General features: G+C 41.1%; 1 protein-coding gene across 1 annotated transcript; it reads left to right on the forward strand.

Moving 5' to 3' along the window:
• Positions 1 to 20,248: 20,248 nt before the first annotated feature.
• On the forward strand, positions 20,249 to 22,165 carry LOC115665392 (probable inorganic phosphate transporter 1-3). Its single transcript, XM_030587280.2, has one exon. The coding sequence runs from the start codon at positions 20,377 to 20,379 to the stop codon at positions 21,994 to 21,996; it is 1,620 nt and encodes a 539-aa protein (XP_030443140.1). The 5' UTR covers positions 20,249 to 20,376; the 3' UTR covers positions 21,997 to 22,165.
• The last annotated feature ends 576 nt before the right edge of the window (positions 22,166 to 22,741 follow it).

The following is a 22,741-nucleotide window of genomic DNA, read 5'->3' on the forward strand; positions in this document are numbered from 1 at the left end:
CCTTTGCGAGGGATGTGGCGCGCCGAGGAGTGCGGGGCGTGACAATTTGCGCACGCATATATTAATCTCGGTGAAGCTTTTGTACCGGTAAGTATCATTAGCTAGCTTCGTGACTATTCATCGTTGAATTGTAATTTCTTTTATTTTATATATGTTTATGTTTGTTTTTTTTCGTATATGCATCACCGGTTGAACGACCGTGGACACCTCGCCGGCCTTTGGATGAGGCAGAACGGCCATTTCCGTCGCAAATTTGCGACGGAATTTTCACTTATTCGTCGCAAATTTGCGACGGAATGAAGGAAATCCGTCGCAAAATAAAGGCAATTCGTCGCAAATTTGCGACGGAATCAAGGATCCGTCGCAAATTTTCGACGGATGAATTCCATTTCCATCGCACATTAAAAATTATTAAAAAATGATTCTTCAGTGATTATTCTTTTTGGGTATGTGTCTAATTGAAGGTCTCGCAATCCAAGTGGACGTTGCAATTCTCATCAAATTGACCACTTTCTCCTACCGATATTTCAATCAAATATTTGGGTAAGTCTTCTTTACATGGTAATTTTTTCTATTTTTGCAATTTCATATTAATTGTTGCATGAATAACAAAAATTATAATTTCAAAAATTTTATGGTTTTAATTAAGAACAATAGATATGATATTTTAAATATTTTACCATAATTTTTTATTTTAATACAGACACAATGTAAAGAGAAAGGGCTTGGATGTATAATAAGAACTTACTTGGACGTCAAGGATTGACAGATGAGTTTCGTACTGGGTTGGAACCATTTTTAGACTTTGCTAGTAGTAAATATGAGTTCATGGATGGAAATAAGTTAAGGTGTCCGTGTAAAAAGTGCGGTAATGGTAAATTTCTTATGTGTGATCAAGTTAGAGAACACCTTACTAGATTTGGGTTTAGTCCGAACTATTATAATTGGACTTCCCATGATGAACCATTTATATCTGATGAAGGATATGGAAGAAGTGACCAATTTTCAGTTAGGGAAGAATGTGGCTATTATGAGCAATTGAACCCATACGAGCGGATGGTGATTGATGCAGCTAGTTATAATTTTGTCACAGAATCAAATCATGCAAGTACTAGTTTTACTCCTATACGTGAACAAGTGGGTACTAGTCATGCTTCACAATTGGAAGATATAGGAGTAACGGGTTTTGATGAGAATGTCTATAATGAAACTTTTTCAATCTAATCAGTTCCGGGATGTGTTGAAAGCAGCAGATGAACCTTTATGGCCAGGTTGTGAGGACCACACTAAGTTATCGGTGACAGCCCGACTATTAAATATTAAGGCAGAGCATAATGTGTCTGCGGATTGCTTCAACTCTTTTGTTGAAGTAATGCTGGAATCATTGCCTCGTGATAACATCATGCCAAGTGATTTTTATGATATGAAAAAGCTAGTGGATAACTTAGGTCTTCTGGTTGTAAGGATTGATGTATGTAGTACGGGTTGTATGATATATTGGAGAGATGATGAAAATGCAGAATTTTGCAAATTCTGTAGCCAACCTAGGTACAAGATTAACAGGAGGCCGGGTCGTAATCAGAAGCGTAGACCATGCAAGCAAATGTTTTATCTGCCTTAATCCCCAGATTGCAAAGGCTTTATGCGTCTAAAGCCACTGCTGAACACATGACTTGGCATGCAAATCATGAAACAGAAAAGGGTCTAATGTGTCATCCTTCAGATACGGAGGCATGGCAACATTTTGATAGAACATACCCTGAGTTTGCGATGGAGCCTCGGAACATCAGGTTAGGTCTCTGTGCCGATGGATTTGCTCCATTTGGGAAAACAGGAAAAAGTTATTCATGTTGGCCAGTTATCTTAACGCCGTACAATCTTCCACCTGGTATGTGCATGAAGACACTTTATATGTTTTTGACATTAATCGTGACAGGGCCGCAAAATCCGAAAAAGTTGATAGATGTTTATATGCAACCATTGATTGAGGAGTTACAACGGCTATGGGTTGAAGGTGTCCCTACGTATGACGTTTCTACCGATCAAACATTTGTAATGAAGGCTGCCCTTCTTTGGACGATAAATGACTTTCCAGCTTACGGAATGTTATCTGGATGGAGTACAGCTGGGATCTTAGGATGTCCGATATGTTTGGAGAGGTCAAAGTCATTTAGATTAAAACATGGAAAGAAGCCCAGCTATTTTGACTGTCACAGATAATTTTTACCGCAAAGTCATCCTTTCAGAAGGAATAAGAAAGAGTTCACCAAGAATAGGACTGAAAGAACGCGTCCACCAATGAGGTTGACCGGCGATCAAATTTGGGAGCGTGTGCAAGACTTTCCAACTATTGTTGAGAACCCGCACGGCACGACTTTTGCGTACGGAAGTACACATAAGTGGACAAAACGCAGTATATTTTGGGATCTATCATATTGGAAGGCTCATCTTATTCATCATAATCTTGATGTCATGCACATAGACAAGAATGTTTTCGACAATGTCATAAATACTGTGATGGATGTCGCCGGAAAAACAAAAGACAACTTGAACGCAAGAAAAGATATGAGAGATATTTGCGATCAGCCAATACTAGCTGTGGATGCAAGCAGCAGAGGACCAAAACCGAAAGCAGTTTATACATTGGATAAGCAGCAGAGGCGAGTTGTTTGTCAATGGTTGAAATCTGTGCGGTTTCCTGATGGATATGCTTCGAACCTCGGGAGATGTGTTGATTTGAATGAATGCAAGTTCACAGGTTTGAAGAGTCATGACGGTCACATCCTGATGGAAAGACTAATTCCAATAGCTTTGAAGGAAGTTCTACCGAACTTTGTATGGGGCGCTATTACAGAGTTAAGCAATTTCCTCCATGATATTTGCTCGACAGTGCTAAAAGCATCGCACATGGAAAAACTAGAGAGAGATATTCCAATTATTCTTTGCAACTTAGAAAGGATATTTCCTCCAGCGTTTTTTGATTCGATGGAGCATCTCTTAGTTCACTTGCCTTATGAAGCCAAAGTTGCAGGTCCCGTCCAATTTCGATGGATGTATCCATTTGAGAGGTAATGTTTTTTTTAAAATACAGTTCAAATTAGTTTATCATATAATATGTTCCGATAAGTTTCTTTCTATTTCAACTAGATTCTTATATCATTTGAAGAAAAAAGTGAAGAATAAGGCACGTGTTGAAGCTTCAATTTGTAATTCATATATTGTGGAAGAAGTGACAACATTTGCATCATATTATTTTGAGCCGCACGTTCAGTGCAAGAGGCGGAGAGCAGGCAGAAATGATGAGGGCCCCATTGATCCCAATTGCACAGCGTTCTCTATTTTCAATTATCTGGGTCGACCAAGCGGCGCATGTCAGTTTCGTTACTTATCAGGCGAAGAATTTCATGCAGCCCGTACTTATATTTTACCGAACTGCCCAGAAGTCGAGCCATACTTCAAGTAAGTGTAAATTTGCAAATATATGTTTTGTGTGTCAAATATTTGCTAATATTTATATGGTTTTTAATATTAGGATTTTTCAATCTGAAATGTTTGGACTACAACCAAATGAGTTTGACCGTTTGTGCGATGAACAATTTGCAGCATGGTTCAAGACATATGTAAGTTGCCTATGGACCAAAATCAAGTTATTAAAATTATATACATCATTTAGTATAATATATATTATTGATTTTGCATGTGTAACCTTAGGTTCACAGTAATTATGATGAAATTGGAGGGCAAGAATTGCTATATCATCTGTCATGGGGTCCACAATTAAGAGTTCGAAGTTGGCCAGCATATTTCATAAATGGATATAATTTTCATACTCAAGAATATGGAATGGGAAAATCCACAATGAATAGTGGTGTGTCTGTTCGGTTATCCAATGGTAGCAGTTCAGAAGATGATTTTTATGGTTTGTTGGATGAAATCATAGAGATAGAGTACCCTGGACCATTAATGATGCGGGTTGTGTTATTTAAGTGCACGTGGTTCGACCCGGTCAAAGGAATGAAGGTGCATACGAAGTTCAATTTGGTTGAAATAAATCACAAGAAAAGGTATATGAAGTATGAACCATTTGTCTTGACACAACAAGCAATTCAAGTATGTTATGCATCATATCCTAGTTTGAAACGTGACAAAGCTGATTGGTGGGCTGTATGTAAAATCAAAGCACGGAGGAAAATCGAGGAACACTGGAAGGCTAGAGCCTACCAACAAGAGGAAGTGTGTAACACGGTTGAAATTGAGGAATATAACATACCAACTTTACGAGATCCGTGTGGAGCAATTATAGATGTGGATCCAACTGAAATTTGCGAATTAAATGTACAAGAATATTCAGAATCTGATTTTCAGACAGATGACGAAGACGAGGACGAAGACGAAGACGAAGACGAAGACGAAAATTAAAATTTTTGTCACAAAACACTATAGATGTGTAATTAGTGCTATTTTGGTTGTTATCATTATTGTTCTTGTTATTATTGTTATTGTGCTTTTTTATTATTGTTATTGTCGATTATTCTTTTTATTTTAATTGATCATCCGAAATTTTGTTCCTAAATGCCGACAAGTCAAATATTATTAACGTGCCCTAACATTTCCGATATTCTAATTTCCATTGCAAAATTTGAGATGCCAAAATTTTGGACTGACAAAAAGACGTGGCAAATTTAGGACCCAAATAAATGAGATGCTAAATTTTTGACCGAAAAAAAGACGTCACAAATTTACAACGATATGTAGTATGTCCATATTTGCGACGGACCAGTATATTCCGTCGCAAATTTGCGACGGACAGCTTGAGTCCGTCGCAAATTTTGGGAGGGAAATTTTACCGTTCGAAATTTGCGACGGATAATTTAATCCGTCGCAAATTTGCCACGGATTTTTTTTTACGTAGTAAATTTTTTGTCGGTCGAAAATTTGCGACGGACATAATTTAATCCGTCGCAAATTTGCGACGGAAAGTGGAGTTCCGTCGCAAATTTGCGACGGATCAGTATAGTCCGTCGCAAATTTGCGACGGATTAAATTATGTCCGTCGAAAACTCAACCTATCCGTCGCAAATTTTGCGACGGACTATACTGATCCGTCGCAAATTTGCGACGGACTATACTGATCCGTCGCAAATTTTGTGAGCGAATTTTTGCGGTTCGAAATATGCGAACGGATTTTTTTTTACGTTGCTTGCGATGGATTTTTTTTCCGTCGGAAATTTTTTATCGGTGGAAAATTTGCGACGGACATTCAAAGTCCGTCGCAAATTTGCGACGGGACATAGAAAGTCCGTCGCAAATTTGCGACGGAACTCCAATTTCAGTCGGAAATTGCGATATTATTACCCCATTCCCCGACGCCGCCCAAGCCCGATCTGCGCTGCTCCCCCGCCGCCATCGCCGTCGCAATTGTCGCCGTCGCCACCCGGCCTCGCAGCCGCCCCGCAGCTCCTCGCCGTCGCCGCGGCGCCGGCCGGCCGCCCCGCGGCCCCCCGCCCGTCACCCGTCGGTCGCGCCCTTGCCCCCGCCCGCCTCGCCACCCTCGCCGCGTCCGAGCGGCGGCCCGAAGCCTCGCCGCCGCCGACCAGCTGACCGACGCCGTCGCCGCCCCTCGCCTCGCCGCCCCTCGCCCGCCCTCCAGGAGCCGCCCACGCTGTCCGCCGCGCCACCGCCGTCGCGTCGCCGCCCACCATTAGCCGGCCGAGGCTCTCGCCGAGCAGCCCCGCCCGTTGCCGCCCTCGCCGGGAGCACAGCCCACCGTCGCCGCCAGCCAGCCGCCGCCCACGCCGTCGCCACCGTCGCCGTCGCCGGCTGCCGGCGCCGCCTCCGCCGTCGCCGCCTCGACGCCGCCGCCGCCGCCCGACGCAGTCTCCGCCGCCCGACGCCGTCGCCGCCAACCGACACCGTCGCCGCCGAGTTCCGCCGCCGTTTGCCCGGTCGTGGCCGAGCACCTGGCCGACTAGTCACCATTTGGGCCCACGCCCGCGTCGGGACTGCAACTGTTCGATCGGCCGATTTTTGTTGTCCTTGAACCAAGTAAGCAACTCCCTAAACCCTAGTTAGTATAATTAGGTAATTAGTCGGACTTGTTTAGGGATTATTTATTATCACTTTTCGTTGGCTAAGTTACAGGTCGATTTCAGGATTGCATGTGGCTTTGATCAATGGTCGACTGGTTAATTTGTCTATTATGTGGATGATTAAGCGTTAAATGACGATAGGGTGATTGATTAAGCGCTTTCACAGAAAATGCTTGAAAATTGAACAATTCTATAAAAAATCATGTAAAATTACGGAAAATTAAAAAAACGGTATATGTTGACAACAAATATGAAATTTGACCGTAAAAGTTTTTTAAAATTTTTAAAAAACTAAAATTTCATAATATCACAAAATAGCAAAAATTAATAGTGACCACCCATTTTGAGTGAAATTTAGAGTTTCTAACGTTCCAGGACAAAAAATATTAAAATATTAAAAATTTTCATAACCTTATAAAATGGCTTAAAATAAATGTGGTCACCCATTGTGAGGGAAATTTTTATTTTTTTGGGGTGAAAAAATATTAAAAAAATATAAAATTTCAAAACTGCATAGAATTGCCTAGAAAACATGTGGCTATCAACTTGCAGTGAAATTTAAATTTTTTTAGGTGGCCAAAAAAAAATTAGAATTTAAAAAATTTCAAAACTTCACGGAATGGCTTATAATACCTGTGGCCACCCACTTTTAGTTATATTTAATTTTTTAACGTGCCCTAAAAATATTTAAAATAAAGAAGGACAAAAATTTTGGAAACTTTACCTAATAGCTTATACTACCTGTGGCCATCCAATTTTAGTATGGAAAATTTTTTTTATTTCACGAGAAAAATTTTATATTAAAAAATAATAATTTAAAAATTCTACAAATTTTTAAATTTCAAAACTTTACAGAATGTCTTAGAATATCGGTGGCCACCAACTTTTAGTGAAATTTATTTTTTTTAGGTACCAAAAAAAATTTAACAATAATAACAATTTTTCTCTTACAGAACTTTACAAAATGACTTAGAATACCTGTGGCCACCCACTTTCAGTGAAATTTAAATTTTTGTACGTGGTCAAAAAAAATTTAATCAAAATGAATGCGATTCATATAGTGATGTTTAATACCTGTGGCCACCCATATCGTGCTCATATATTTATGTTTCATATCAAATGAATGGGATTTATAGTATATTTGTTCGTAGGAAATTACACGTCATAAGCACTCGACATTGGCTCATTTCAAGGAAACATTTTCTCAGTCTTTCCATCAAAATGGTAAGCTTCGTCATGTACATCATTATGTGTCTGTAATACGTGTCAATAGTTCTTTACATATTCGCATAACCTTCCTACTTGTCAGTATAAACGTGGAGGTCATTCGTATAGAAGACAAGCATCTTCCTCGTCCTCGTCCCCGGCCCTTTCCTCTTCCCCTGTCCCGTCATCTAACCCTCAACCGCAATATGGTCCTTCACAATATGGACACGTTGGCCCTTCCTCCAATACTCAACAACATGTTACGGGATTTGGCCACATGCGAACTGAATCTCCTCCAGTTCATTCTCCTTTAGCTCCCTCTCCTTCCGTTCCACCCCATTATTCGGCGGAACAATCGAATATTGACGGAAACACAGGTCAAGAAGATAACCGATTCTTCATATGCCCATTTGGAGATTCGTAAGTACTTCATTTTTATTTTAGGGCAAAAGAACACTACAAGTGCCATAACTTGTGTACGGCGCTCACTTTGGTGCCATAAGTTTTTTTTGGATCACTTTAGTGCTAAAATTTTTGAAAAACGATCACTTAAGTGCTAAAATTTTTGAAAAACGATCACTTAAGTGCCAACTCCGGTGCCGTACACAATTTTTCGCCGGAAATCCGACGTGGCTCGCCGGAGATTGGCACTTAAGTGATCGTTTTTCAAAAATTTTAGCACTTAAATGATCGTTTTTAAAAAATTTTAGCACTTAAGTGATCGTTTTTCAAAAATTTTAGCACTGAAGTAATCCAAAAAAAACTTATGACACTTAAGTGATCGTTTTTCCTCCGACTTGGCACCAAAGTGATCTGAAAAAAAGTTATAGCACCAAAGTGATCTCCGTACACAAGTTATGGCACTTATAGTGTCCTTTTGCCTTTATTTTAGTATATGTAATATTTAGGGCTTTAGATATTGATGTCAACTGAATTGTCGATGTTGCACAATATCCGTATGATTGCAGATTCACGGATGCTACGTCTGTTGTGAGGAAATTAAATAAAATAGTAAGAAACTTTTGGATGGGAGAGTATATTAATTACAGAAGTGTTCCACAAGAAGTGAAAGAAATGTGGTGGAATGAGTTCAAGGTAAGTTTTACATATTTTATTTTCTCACCAATTAAGTTTGGTGTAGTATATTGATGGTCAAGAATGATGTAAAATGACCAGAACAACTCTGTAGTTTTCGATACCTAAAGGACCAGATATTTTCCCCGACATGAACTTTACAAAATCTGTCTATATTTGTATGGTGCATGGTTATGGATATGTGATCATCATAATAACTTTCAATTTGTGTTTTTATTCATTGCAGCGGAAGTTCAAGTGGGAGGAAGCAGAAGACAATGAAGTGAGAAGAATTTTCGATAAGAAAAACAGTGATTTTATGCGAAATGTCATGAATAGAGCGAAGATCAAGCAAGTGAAGCCGTCTTTCTTTACAGCTGACAATTGGGCGGCAATTAACAGATTTTGGGCATTTGAACAGAGTCGGTAACTCTGTGAGCAGAATAAGAAGAATCGATCTTCTAGCTCTAGTGATGGGTCAGCCACATATGCTGGGGGTTCTATCAACATTGCGGAGCATCGCAAACGACTGGTAAGTCTGTTAAATGAGTTATAAGTTAATTTAATTCAATTACTCATGTTTACATTTTGTAGGCACAAGAATTGGGGACGGAACCCACATTTGCAGCTACATTTGAACGCACATTTCAAAAGAAAGATAAGACATGGACTGGCGATCGAGCAAAAGCTGTTAAGATATGTAAGGTTATACTTTGGCTTATATGTAAACTATAATGAAAACCGTGAATGCTTTCAATATTTATGGTAGATATATGTATATATATATATATATATATATATATATATATATATATAGTGATTTTATTTTCATCTACATTGTTAATGTAGGAAAAATATGATCAACTTTTAATGAGCAGTGCTAGTGGTAGTGATGATTGTCCTGAGTCTGGGCCACCAGTTGATAATATGGCATTATGGATGGAGGCAACGAGTGTGGTGAAAAAAGGGAAAATATTTGGGATGGGATCGTTGTCAAGGATGTACATGCCGAATAATCCTGGAAGTTCATCATCCACTGCGACTGGTCGAAGGAGGCCACAACAAGACGAGCAATTGACCCAATAAGTGCATCGTTTGAATAATTTACTTGTTCATAAGGACGAACAAATAAAAAACTTAGAACAACAAATGAGACTCGTTATGCAACACCTTAACCTCAATCGCTATGACGATCCTCCTGTACCTCCAGCCAATCCAGTAGGTGATAGGCACAATGATGACCAACACATTGATGCCGAGAATGCTGATGATGATGATGATGATGATTTTCTCCAGTCTTTCTAGTTAAAATTCTCAAAATCGGGGGTAAGCTTGCTCAATAATTTTGGTTTTTCATAATTTCACTCATATTCATAAGTAAGAACATTTATGTTCGTCCTGAAACGTATTTTTGTTAACCCTCTTGTTATTTTACACCTAGTTCCACATCCATGCATAAACGCTTCTTTTATATTCTGGACTGATTTATGTATCGACATTTCCTCAGGTCTCGACAAAAGTGACTACTTTTGGTGTCCTACCATCGTACCAAAGCTGCGTCTTCTTGTGTATGGTTTTTCTGCGTCTTCTATGGTTGTCCCGTCTCTTAGTTCATGTTTTGAATGTATTGTAAGATTGAATATCCAATAGCATCATGTCAGACTCTGTAACTTTCCTTCAGTTATTTGTTTCAATTATATGTCATTGTGGCTTGTTTGTCAGAATTTATGGTTTGTTCGTTTTTCTGTTTCAATTATATGTCATTGTCTCCTTTGTTTGATATGGACAAGAATTTATGGCCGAAATGATGTAAACATAGCGACGAATATTTTAAGCCGAATTTTCCGATCATTACAGTTCGTCGCTAATTTGCGACGAGTACATTTTTCAACGAATTTTGCGATGAACTTTGCGACGAATTTTGCGACGAAATTGAGACGAAATTGCGACGAAATTTGCGACGAATTTTGCGACGAAATATTTGCAACGAATTTTGCGACGGATTGTATTCGTCGCTAATTTTGCGACGAAATTTGCGACGATTTTGCTATGAAATTTGCGACGAAATTTGCGACGAATTTTGCGACGAATTTGCGACGAAATTTGCGACGAAATTTGCGACGAATTTTGCGACGAAATTTGTGACGAATTTTGCGACGAATTTGCGACGAAATTTGCGACGAATTTGCGACGAAATTTGCAACGAATTTTGCGACGGTTAGAGTTCGTCGCAAGTTTGCAACGTAATATTTGCGACGAATTTTGCGACGGATTGTATTCGTGGCTAATTTGCGACGAATTTATGTCCGTCGCAATTTTGCGACGAGCTTTTAAATTTTCCATCGCAAAATTTTCCGACGACCTAGTAGCGACGGAATTTTTTCCGTCGCAAAATTCGTCGCAAATTCGATTTGCGACGGATTTTTCCAAATTTTCTGTCGCAAATTTCGTCGCTAATCCGGTGTTTTTTTGTAGTGCATGTTCGGTTAGGAACCATGTTGAATAAAGAGAAAAACATAAAAATTGTGCGACGTGAAGGAAAGTGCAAGTGGATAGCCTAAAAAGATGGGATTAATTACATTTGGTCATGTAGAAAATCATGAATTTTATCTATCATATGCCTAATCTAATAAAATACATAGGATTGAGTAATTTTTATGATTTAATAGCTAATATGGATTTGATGTGATCCAAAAGAATCTCCTTACTTGGGTCAGGGCTTAGGCTTATTTTGGAAGCCCAATTCTATAACCCATCCAAAAGATAAATGGATCATTTCTAAAGAAGATAGGATGCCGCAACCACAATCAGGCTGCTCCTAGCCTTAGGGCCCGAGTCCCGCACCAGCCTGAACTAATTTCCAAAAAATAAAAATATGAAACTATGAATTAGAGAAAGTACATTCATAAAGTCACGGATAAGTTGAAATTTTTTTTTAATTAAAGTCAAATGTCTGAGAAGTGATGTGCTGATATGGGTTGAATTCGAAAAAGTGGCCGAAAAAGCCTGAAACAGTAATTTTTTTAGCTGAAAATGGCCTCAACCTTTGGCCCCGTGGCGTTGAGCTCTAAACAAGTTTTCCAGATAGTACATACAGAACTTATAACTCCGCCCGGATCAAAAGTGACACCCTATTGAAATTTAAAAGCTTGAGATTTCGTTTTTTCATACGCGATCTGTAGATCTTAAAGCATTAATACATTAACTACGTTATGATTACATATTTATATTAGCAATATAATAACCAATAGATTCTTTTAAATTTTATAAATAACAAAAAAATCACCGGTTTACTTCGGTCGTGGCCTTTTCTCGTATAACCGAGCCCGATTTATTCAGGCGGGGCTCAAAAAATGCCGTGTGGACCGACCCATCTGGCTCATGCTCAACCACAAACCCCATTAAGAAAGAATTCTAGGATCGAAGGTTAGGGAGCTGATTGACCAAGAGAGGCTTCTACGCAGCATCTGCTTAACAAGGAAGACAAAAAGGCCATCTTGAGGATACCCTCGAGTTTAAGAAGGGATTGAGAAGTCTACTATAAAAGGTCCTTCTTCTTCTGGTGTTATTGATAAGAAGCTGTGGAAATGGATTTGGGCCATCGATTGGTCCTAAAACTAAATCATTCATGGGAAGAGTCTGTTCAAACAAGGCCACTTTTAGAAATCTGAAGAGAGGAGGAATTTTGGACCTTAGCAAAGGCTACAACCAATATTCCGGGGTTGTTAAAATACTAGGGTATTCCCTCCTCCCATGGAAGAAAATGATTTGGGGAGAATTTGGGGTGTAAGGTGTGCGGGCACCAGCACGTTAAAATAAAAAACGCATGTGTCGAACTTGCCCGGCAGGACCGGGACAGACCGCAGATTGGAGCTTCAGCTCCCTTTGATGAGGTTACCTCTTAACCAAACACCAAGAATCCAAGAGGAAGCCCATGATTAAGAGGTAATCTTCTTAAGTGGTTAAGAAGAAATTGTGCTGAGAATTGAAAGTGAGGCTGTCTCAAGATCCTTTGTTGGAGCAAAGGGCTTGATTAGCAGAATCAAGTAGCCCATAGCAAAGTTTATTCAGGCAAAGTCATTAAGCTCTCGAGAGGAGGGACTATAAATGCTGATGAGGAATAGCCAACAAAAGTGACAAAGGCTAATGCTAAAACACTTTGAAGACCAAGTGATGGAGCTTTTGACCATCAGTATGAGGAGGCAGCTACGGTGTTGCGTTAGAAGCTACTATGGAGAGATTGTTGATGAGATGGGCAAGTCAGTTTATGCTGGTGATGAGGAGACTGCAGAAATTCGCAATTCGACAAGGCTTTACTACTGCTAGGGGCAAAGGGTGGCAACATGCTGCACTGGTGTTAGGCACCAAAATTTGGCACGGCTGATACGAGAAAAGCGTCTAATGTCAACAGATGGAAAATAAGAGATTGGCAGTGAACGATGCTAGACTTTAATGAAGGAGATTCCAAAAATAAGAGGAAGTTACGGAAATCATTGGAATCATGGAGGAGGTTGGTGGACAATATCATATCGTGGACAGAAGTTGGTTTATAGTCATATCCCTAGTGGTGCGATGGGGTTTATAAGTACGGTCGAAGGCACAGGATCTCGGATTCTACAGCCTTCACTAGTAAGAGTGATCAATCTACGTAGAACATACGGAAAAGTCCTAAACCTGTTGTACGAATGATAATTCAGCTCGAACCTTTCAATTGTGCCAATTAATTCTTAAATCTTTAGACAAATTACCAATTTTGGCCAGAATCGCTAACGTGGATATCAGCCGTCCCACTTAGGACTGTCGGCACTAATGTGGATAGTTTTTTATTTCTTAATTTAATTTTTTTCCTTCAGGTTCCATATCCTAAAATTATAATGCCCTTATGTCCCTAATTACTAAGTACAAAAGAAACCTAACAAGAACTAACATAGGATGACGAAATGACGATGTTTTCGATCAAAGGTTAAATTCTTTGCTTTATGAAAAATATGATATATAAAGGTTTAATTTTACATGCCTATGCTAAATTGACATCCATATACAATTGAGATACTAAGAACCTTAATATAATATTTTTGGGTCAAGAAACAACACTCGCTGCAATCGGGAATCTCGGATCTCAAATTTTCTAATATTAACTGTTAGGAAAATTCATGAGTCAACAAATACCCTCTCCAATAAGATTATGCGTGTGAATTCAGTAACAGTGGATGAAATAATTATTGAAAATTAAGTTATATAGATGAGTAATTCGCACGATTGAGAAAAAAAGAATCTGTCAATCATCAAACCCCAAAACTTTTAATCTCCAACGGGTCAAAAAATCAGAATCGACTTTGCTGTTTTATCTTACCTTGCCTCCCATCATAAGTACAAGTGTTAATACCAAGAAAAACTCCAAACTGATATAACTATAACAATTTTACCCTAAATTATTTTTTTGATCAAGAAAAATCCCAAACCGGTATACCTGTGACAATTTGACCCTAAACTAATTTTTTGACCACCAAAAACCCTAAACTGGTATACTTGTGACAAATTTACATTCCGTTAAATTGGATTAATACCACGAAAAATCACAAATTGATAAACCTATAACAAATAGAGTGGTAAAACCCCAAATTGATACACTCGTCAATTGATACGTGTCATTAAACTTATCAATCTGACTGTAAAATTTAACGGAGGGTAAATTTGTTACGGGTGTACCGGTTTAGAGTTTTTCGTGATCAAAAAAATAGTTTGGGGTAAAATTGTCATAGATGTATCAATTTGGGGTTTTTCGTGATACGAACCCTAAAGACAATAAGATAACTGATCTGCCGTGGTGTTCACTCCCCTGTATAAGTTTGCCACGTGGCATCATCCCTGATGATTCATCACCATTAAATAAGTGGGCAATAATATGTATGCCAAACATGTCCATGAAATTTGAATTATTCTACTACGACAAACATGCCACCTTTGACCGGTTATGCTATTTTCTATACAGATTTCTCATGTAAACTATGGTTCGATTGGTCAAAAGCCTAATTGATATATGATTGAGTAGGGTCGTCAACGGTTTGATTCATCGGATTTCCGTGATACCCGAACCGAAACTTTAGGGCATGTGTTCGTTACGACCCGAAACCCAAAACTTTCGGATCGGGGTCTCGGGTTCACGTTTGTTTTTTTTTTTAGGGGAGTGGGGGGGGGGGGGGTGGGGGGGGGGTTGGAGGTATTTGGGGACGTATACACGGTTAAGTGGAGTACGATTCTCCCAAAAGGTACAACAGCAAGGCGAATGTTCTGAAAAATCAAATTAAATTAGCTAAGATGGTACCGATCGGGAAAAGGGTGTGCAAAAGGTTGTGTGAGAGCTAATGGGAAGATTACAGGAGTGGCTAGAGAGAATCAACAAGGGTTTAGGCCGCCTTGATGCCGCAGCTTGCTTGTGCTTATGCTTTGGCTGATGCTGGTGATGATATGGTTGGGGTTGGGATGATCGTTGCATCCCTTGTGCACGACCAAGTCTTGATCTGCACCGTAGTACTACTGATTGTGAGGATGATGAGACGGAGGCGAGGGCCGTGATGCCCTCCCTGGCTGCAGGCAAGGGTTGTGAGGCCATAGCGGCCATAGGCGAAGCAGCCTCGCCGGCTGTGGGCGAAGGTGGCCTCGCCCACGGCCGACAAGACCATGGCGAGGCCAGCCTTGCCTAGATCGTGGCCACGGGTAAGGCCATGGTGAGACCGGGCGAGGGCCCGGCGACTCTCGCTCACCATAGTAAAAAACAAATAAAGAAGGAAATGAGATAACAAAAAAAAAGGAAAATGAAAAGAAAAAAATAATTAAAAAATTCGAAAAAAATTATTAAAAAATTATTACAAATTGTCCACGTTAGCGCCAGCCGTGCCATGGGACGATCATCGTTCACGTCAGTAAATTTCGATCAAAATTGGCCATATGGACGCAATTGACAAAATGTAAAAAGGTTTATAACTTAATTGTCAAAATTGAAACGTTTAGAACTGAATTGGCAATAGTGCAATAGGTCTAGGATTTTTTTGGACAAATTTCCCGATGGAGGCTGGTAGTGGTGATGGGGTATACTAGACTGCGGGAGCATGAGGATGGTGGAAATGATTCCGCATCGGGAGCAAGTGGACGGGAGGGTTAAGGCTGGGGGAGTAGACGTGGTGGAGGATGCCAGGAGGCGGGGGCGGTGCGATCAAGAGGTGGTGCTGCGGTGGAGGCGGAGGCTGCAAATTGGGGCAATAGGATCCCGGGGTCGTGAGGACAAACGCCGAAGCACGGGCATTGAGTCGACTGAGGATCTATTGCAGGAGAGACTGGGATGCAAAGATGAGGAAGAAGAAGTAGGAGAGAGAGATTGAGGATCGAGGTAATCTAGAGTTTTGAAGGGGACTATTGAGCCATGGGGCTTCAATTGGATTCAAGCGATCGATGGAGAGAGAGATGAAGATAGAAGAGTGTGAGGGAAGAGGAAAAGAGAGAATAAAGCAGAAAATGGAAAGAGAGAAAGAGAGAGGAACCGAATCGAACGGTCAAACTACCCAAATTTATTTACTTATTATCTAAACCAAATACAAACTAAACTGAAAAAACCCGAAATTTTCGGTCTGGATCGGATCGATTCAGCTCAATTCAGTTTAGGTATTTTTGACACCCTGATGATAGAATATAATATGCGGGGTAGCTTGCACTGCCTTAGCAAGTAACGTGGATCTAGGATTTCTATTTTACAATCCTCTACAAAGTCCTTTGTCCTATAAGATAATCCATTAGAGTATACTAAATTAATTCGATGGATTTTTCTATAATTAATCGATAAAAATATTTATTAAAAAAAAAAAAGACGACTCGAGGATGTCATTGGTGATTAGCCAAAGGTTTGTACCTAAGGATTTGGCACATAACATTTGGTCATATCGGGGACCACAAGCAACTTCATGTTGAGTTCATATTATTCTTGAGTTTTCGACTTATTTTTCCCCATCATTGAGATTGTCTTTTCTTTCTTTGGGTTCGGATTACAATAACCATATATACATTTATACTAGCTAGTGCAGTTTATATTTCTTTTTTGTTTTTTTTTCTCTTTTTGGGTTTACAATGACCATATATACCTATATATATCGAGGGAGCGGCTAGCATCACGGTCCATTGCAAAATGACAATGGAAAGGTCAAAGGAGAGCCACAAATGCTTTTGGAATTTGGAGGAAACCGGTAACCGGTTTTAATTTTTTACTCTAGGTTTCCATTCTTTTTTTTAACTTCTATATTCCTCATTGCAAACTCAAATTTAGAGACAAAATCGGAAGATGGCCCACGTAATCAATTTTCTTGAATATGAGGAAAGAAAAGGTAAATTAAATGCCGAAATATAAATAATTACAAGTAGAAATATATTATCACTTACTAAAAAGAATTCGCTAATGTTATTGCAAATGAAACGTTAGCTTCGCAACTAATAATGAAAACATTGTGCAATGAAATAGCTTATCATTCCTTTCGCTCAAATCAAATTGCTCTAGAAGGATTATCCGGTGACCTAAAGTTAAGACCAGTGATATCAATTATGCATAAAACAAATGAAGTAAAATATAGATCAAAATAAGAATAATGAAATAGTAGAGAATTCGACCAAAAAGATTCCTCGTTTCTCGTATATTCATGAAAGCAAAACAAAGTTAATATACATGATAAAGACTTGTAAATCCTTTCACAAGAACACTTTTTTGGATTTGGTATGTAATTTACATCTTATGATCCTAAAGGTGATTTTTTCTTTATAGAAATATGTGTTAAAAGATCAAATTTTTGTGGCCTCTGTCGATATATGTGATTGTATTAAATCTTTTTAACATAAGATTGTAAATAATTGAGCTGTTTTTCCAAAGTTCAAACCAGATATCCAGTGCCGTCCAGTTTATACAAGATTCTCCATAAAGGAAGTTTACTAATTGTCCTTATTGCAAGCTTTGTGTTTCGTTTTCTAACGTTTCTGTAGTAAAAGATTCACTTATGAAAATTTGTTCAAATTTTATTTAAAGAAAAAAATCAAAGTGATAATATTCAAGAAAATTGATTCTGTGGGCCCTCTTCTGATTTTGTCTTTAAAATTTGAGCATGCGATAAGGAAACATAAAAGTTAAAAAAAATAAGGAAAACAACCATAAAAAAATCCCAAACTTTGTCATTTGTGACACATTTACCCCAAACTTTTTTTTTGTGACACCAAAAATCCCGAACTTTACTTTTTGTGACACATTTACCCCAATGTATTTAGTCCATGGGCATTTTCGTCTTTTTTGCTTTTTCTTTTTTTTTCCTTTCCGGCGAGAGGGGACCTCGCCGGCGTTGGGTGAGGGCTGCCCATCGCCGGATCCGGCGAGGGGGGCCCTCGCCGGCGTCGAGCGAGGGCGGCCCTCGCCGGCGTTGGGCGAGGTTCGCCCTCGCACGGGCAAGCGAGGGCGGCCCTCGCCGGGCGAGCGAGGCGGCCCTAGCCCGGCTCGGGCGAGGTCGACCCTCGCCGTCGGGCGAGGGCCGCCTCGCTCGCCCGAGCGAGGGCGACCCTTGCCCGACGCCGGCGAGGGTCGACCTCGCCGGATCGGGCGAGGGCCGCACTCGCTCGTCCGGGCGAGGGTCGCCCTCGCACGGGCGAGCGAGGCGGCCCTCGCCCGACTCAGCGAGGTCGGCGGATCCGGCGAGGGTCCCCCTCGCCGGCGTCGAGCGAGGGCGGCCCTCGCGGATCCGGCGAGGGCGGCCCTCGCGGCGTCGGGCGAGGGTCGCCTCTCTGGGCAAGCGAGGCGGCCCTCGCCCGACTCGGGCGAGGTCGACCCTCGCCGGGCGGCCTCGCTCGACGACGGCGAGGGTCGACCTCACCCGAGATCGGGCAAGGGCCGCCCTCGCTCGCCCGGGCGAGGGCGGCCCTCGCCGGCTCAGCGAGGTCGACCCTTGCCCGACGCCGGCAAGGGTCAACCTCGCCGAGTCGGGCGAGGCCGCCTCGCTCGCCCGGCACGAGGGCGAACCTCGCCTGACGCCGGCGAGGGCCGCCTGACGCCGGCGAGGCCCGCCCTCGCTCGACGCCGGCGAGGGCCCCCCTCGCCGGATCCGGCGAGGTCCCCCCCTCGCCGGAAAGGAAAAAAAAAGAAAAAGCAAAAAAGACAAAAATGCCCATGGACTAAATACATTGGGGTAAATGTGTCATAAAAAGCAAAGTTCGGGGTGTGTCACAAAAAGCAAAGTTCGGGGTTTTTGGTGTCACAAAAAACAGATCGGGGTAAATGTGTCACAGATGGCAAAGTTTGGGGTTTTTGGTGATTTTTTCCCAAAAAATAAAAAAGGCAACCTAAGAGTAAAAATTTAAAACCAATTCAGGAAGCCTACTGGTTTGTTCCAAAGGATTTGTGGCTCTCCTTTGACTGTTCCACTGTCATTCTGCAGTGGACGGTCATGCAAGCATTTTCCATATATATATATATATATATATATATATATATATATATATATATATATATATATATATATCTATATAATCAATTGATTTCCATGCATGATATATTTTTCTTTGTTTTTTCTTCTTTGGGGTGTGAAATTACCATATATACATATATCTATATATATATATATATAATCAATTAAGGGGTTAATATCATAAAAAACCTCAAACTGATACATCTGTGACAAATTTATCCAAAATTAATTTTTGATCATAAAAAACCCTAAACTGATACAACTGTGACGATTTTACCCTCTGTTAGTTTTCGTTAAATTTTACCATCAAATTTTTTAGTTAGATGACACGTGGCAGTTTACGGGTGTACCAGTTTGGGGTTTTACCCCTCCGTTATTCACATGTTTACCAATTTGTGTTTTTTTGTATTAATCTAATTAACGGAGGGTAAATTTATCACAGGTGTAATGGTTTGGGGTTTTTTGTGGTCAAAATATTAGTTTTTGGTAAATCTGTTACAAGTGTGCCAGTTTGGGACTTTTTATAATCAAAAAATTAGTTCGGGATAAATTTATCAAAGGTGGATCAATTTGGGGTTTTTCATTGTATTAACCCTTAATTAATCTCCATGCAGGATATATTTCTCTTTGTTTTTTTTTTAACTCTTTTTGGGTGTGAAAATCAGGAAGCACCATTGTCACCAATGAACACTACAATCCTCGTTTATCACTTCACGCGGAGAGCAGAAGAAATCTCTTTATTAGTTTTTCTCTCTTTCCCTTTTTGTTACTCTTTCTTTCTCCTCTTCCATCTGACGTGACGCAAAATCACAAATCACAATCCAAAATCACAGGGAAAATGCACATTTAAGCTTACAAGTTGACCTTGAATCTTGAGGAATATTCCGGCAGATGCCAGTCTCTGTTGTAATGTTCTGAAGGCCAAAGAAGCAATTAAATACCGGACCATCTCTGCTCCCATTTCCCTCTCTCCATGCAGGCGCTATATTCCTTGTTCCGCAGAAACACCGAGCTGGTCAGTCTCTCTCTCTCTCTCTCTCTCTCCATGAGTGGAAACTCCACTACTAGTTTTCCTTTCAGTGATACTAGGTTCAGAGGGATCTGTTTAGTAACTTTCTGTTACTCTTTTTGCATGCACAAAGGTGGCTTTGTTTAAAAACAATGGTTCTAATACATAGTATATATATTCCTCAAGCTCATTCCTTTTCTGAGGTTGGAGATAGACATGGAGCTGTTCATTATGCTGAACTGCTCTTCCTAACTTTTTCTTCTCCCACAAAACGTACGAAAAAACAAAGAGAAAATTTTCTCTCCACCAAACGTGCAGATGAGTGGACTATGGTATGTTTTGATTTTCGCCTCTGCGCTCCTTTTGGTGCATTTTAATGCTTGTTCTTGGCAAATCCTTTTGTAGCAGACTCACCTTTGAACTCAGCTGCTGAAGGTATAGTACGAGTGTATTGTATTCATTGAGACTACTGAAATGATCTTTCGTTTGACAGAGGTGGGATTGATTGCCCGTCATGGCTGGAAACCAACTGGGGGTGCTTGACGCGCTCGACACAGCCAAGACGCAATGGTATCATTTCACCACGATCGTGATCGCGGGGATGGGATTCTTCACTGACGCGTACGATCTCTTCAGTATATCTCTTGTCACCAAGTTACTCGGCCGGATATACTATTTTAACCCCAACTCTGCCAAGCCCGGCAGTTTGCCTCCCAATGTCGCAGCTTCTGTTAACGGCGTCGCACTGTGTGGCACTTTGGCCGGGCAGCTCTTCTTCGGGTGGCTTGGTGACAAGTTGGGACGGAAACGAGTCTATGGCATAACCCTAGTCCTCATGGTCGTTTGCTCCCTCTGCTCCGGGCTCTCGTTTGGGCAACAGCCAGAGGGCGTCATGGCTACCCTCTGTTTCTTCCGGTTCTGGCTAGGGTTCGGCATCGGCGGAGACTACCCATTGTCCGCGACCATCATGTCCGAATATGCCAACAAGAAGACCCGTGGCGCGTTCATTGCCGCGGTCTTCGCAATGCAAGGAATAGGGATATTGGCTGGAGGGATTGTGGCCCTCATCGTCTCAAGCGCATTTGATCATGCATACAAGGCTCCTCCGTACTCAGTTGATAGGGAAGGCTCCACTGTGCCGGAAGCTGATTACGTCTGGAGGATCATTCTGATGTTCGGAGCGATCCCAGCCACTATGACCTACTACTGGCGAATGAAGATGCCCGAGACCGCTCGTTACACTGCCCTAGTAGCCAAGAACGCGAAGCAAGCGGCAACCGACATGTCTAAGGTGTTGAACGTTGACCTTGAGGCCGAGGAAGAGAAGGTGAAAAGGATTGCGCAAGAGAGATCCAACAACTTCGGCTTGTTCAGCAGAGAATTCGCTCGCCGCCACGGGCTCCACCTTGTCGGGACCACCACCACTTGGTTCTTGTTGGACATTGCCTTCTACAGCGCCAACCTCTTCCAGAAGGACATATTCAGCAAGGTGGGTTGGCTTCCCAAGGCAGAGACCATGAACGCGAATCATGAAGTTTTCCGCATTGCCAAAGCGCAGACCTTCATTGCGCTCTGTGGCACCGTCCCCGGATACTGGTTCACGGTCGCTTTCATCGATCACATTGGAAGGTTCGTTATCCAACTGATGGGCTTCTTCTTCATGACCGTGTTCATGTTCGCTCTAGCGATCCCTTACCATCACTGGACCCTGAAGCCGAACCACATCGGCTTCATGATCATGTACTCGTTGACATTCTTCTTCGCCAACTTCGGGCCCAATGCCACAACGTTCATTGTGCCGGCAGAGATTTTCCCTGCGAGGCTCCGGTCGACTTGCCACGGCATATCAGCAGCGTGTGGAAAGGCAGGGGCGATCGTCGGGGCCTTTGGGTTTTTGTATGCTGCTCAGGGGAAAACGTTAGCGGATAGGGACGCTGGTTATCCGCCGGGCATTGGAGTCAAGAACTCGTTGATCATGCTCGGCGTGATCAACTTCATCGGGATGTTGTTCACTCTGTTGGTCCCTGAATCGAATGGAAAGTCGCTTGAGGAGCTCACGGGGGAAAATGGGGACGAGCCCGGTCAGGCCCAGCAGCCTCAGGAGGTGTCCGCTGCTAGAACAGTCCCAGAATGATTTCAACTCCTAAGTGACTTAGTGCTGAAGAATGAAGATGTAGAAATTGAGTGCTCAAGAAACTTCCCGTGTTGCTGAATTTTATGGAATCGCATAAATAAGTTTATCATTTAACAGTAGAGATGTGTATGTGATGTTCATATATGATACATGAGTAGTTTGGTTTTCACTTGTTCAATCTTCGCAGTTCCACATTTACTTTCTGATGCCTAGCAGATGAGACACATTCCTATTACCTTTGACGTTTTTATGAAACTGTGCCTCTATTAGAACATCGGAAAAGGTAACGCAAAATGAACCAGCGTCGTAATTCAGTACTATGTCGTTCAGGCGCATCCTTTCAGTAATGAGACCTTTGCTCGTCGTTGTCATATATCTGCAGATTAAATCCTACAAACTCCAACTCGGAACAGACTGAGACCAGAATAGCCAACTCAGAGGAAGATATACTTGGAAAAGGATTCCAAAAGATAATGTTTATTCTGAATGATGAAGTATTTTTATAATATCTTAGATGCCTATTTATAGAGAGGTCACTCTTTAGGAAATAATCAAATATTTAAAATCAAATAACATAATTAAGGAAAACAATATTGATAAAGGGGAAAGTCTTCAAAATACAATCCGAAAATCTGCAAAACAAGTTCGAAATTGTTGAAGGATCGAAAATCAAGGATTATCTTTGAAGGATCTGAAATCAAGGATTTTGATTTGATATATTGTACGCGTCATAACTCCTCCGGCA

Source organism: Syzygium oleosum, unplaced genomic scaffold (genome assembly GCF_021117445.2).
Source record: "Syzygium oleosum isolate NSW1041296 unplaced genomic scaffold, Sole_v2.1 Sole_v2.01, whole genome shotgun sequence".
NCBI lineage: Eukaryota > Viridiplantae > Streptophyta > Magnoliopsida > Myrtales > Myrtaceae > Syzygium > Syzygium oleosum.

Coding starts and splice junctions, on each gene's coding strand:
- LOC115665392 (XM_030587280.2), top strand. CDS start 20,377: ATGGCTGGAAACCAACTGGGGGTGCTTGACGCGCTCGACACAGCCAAG.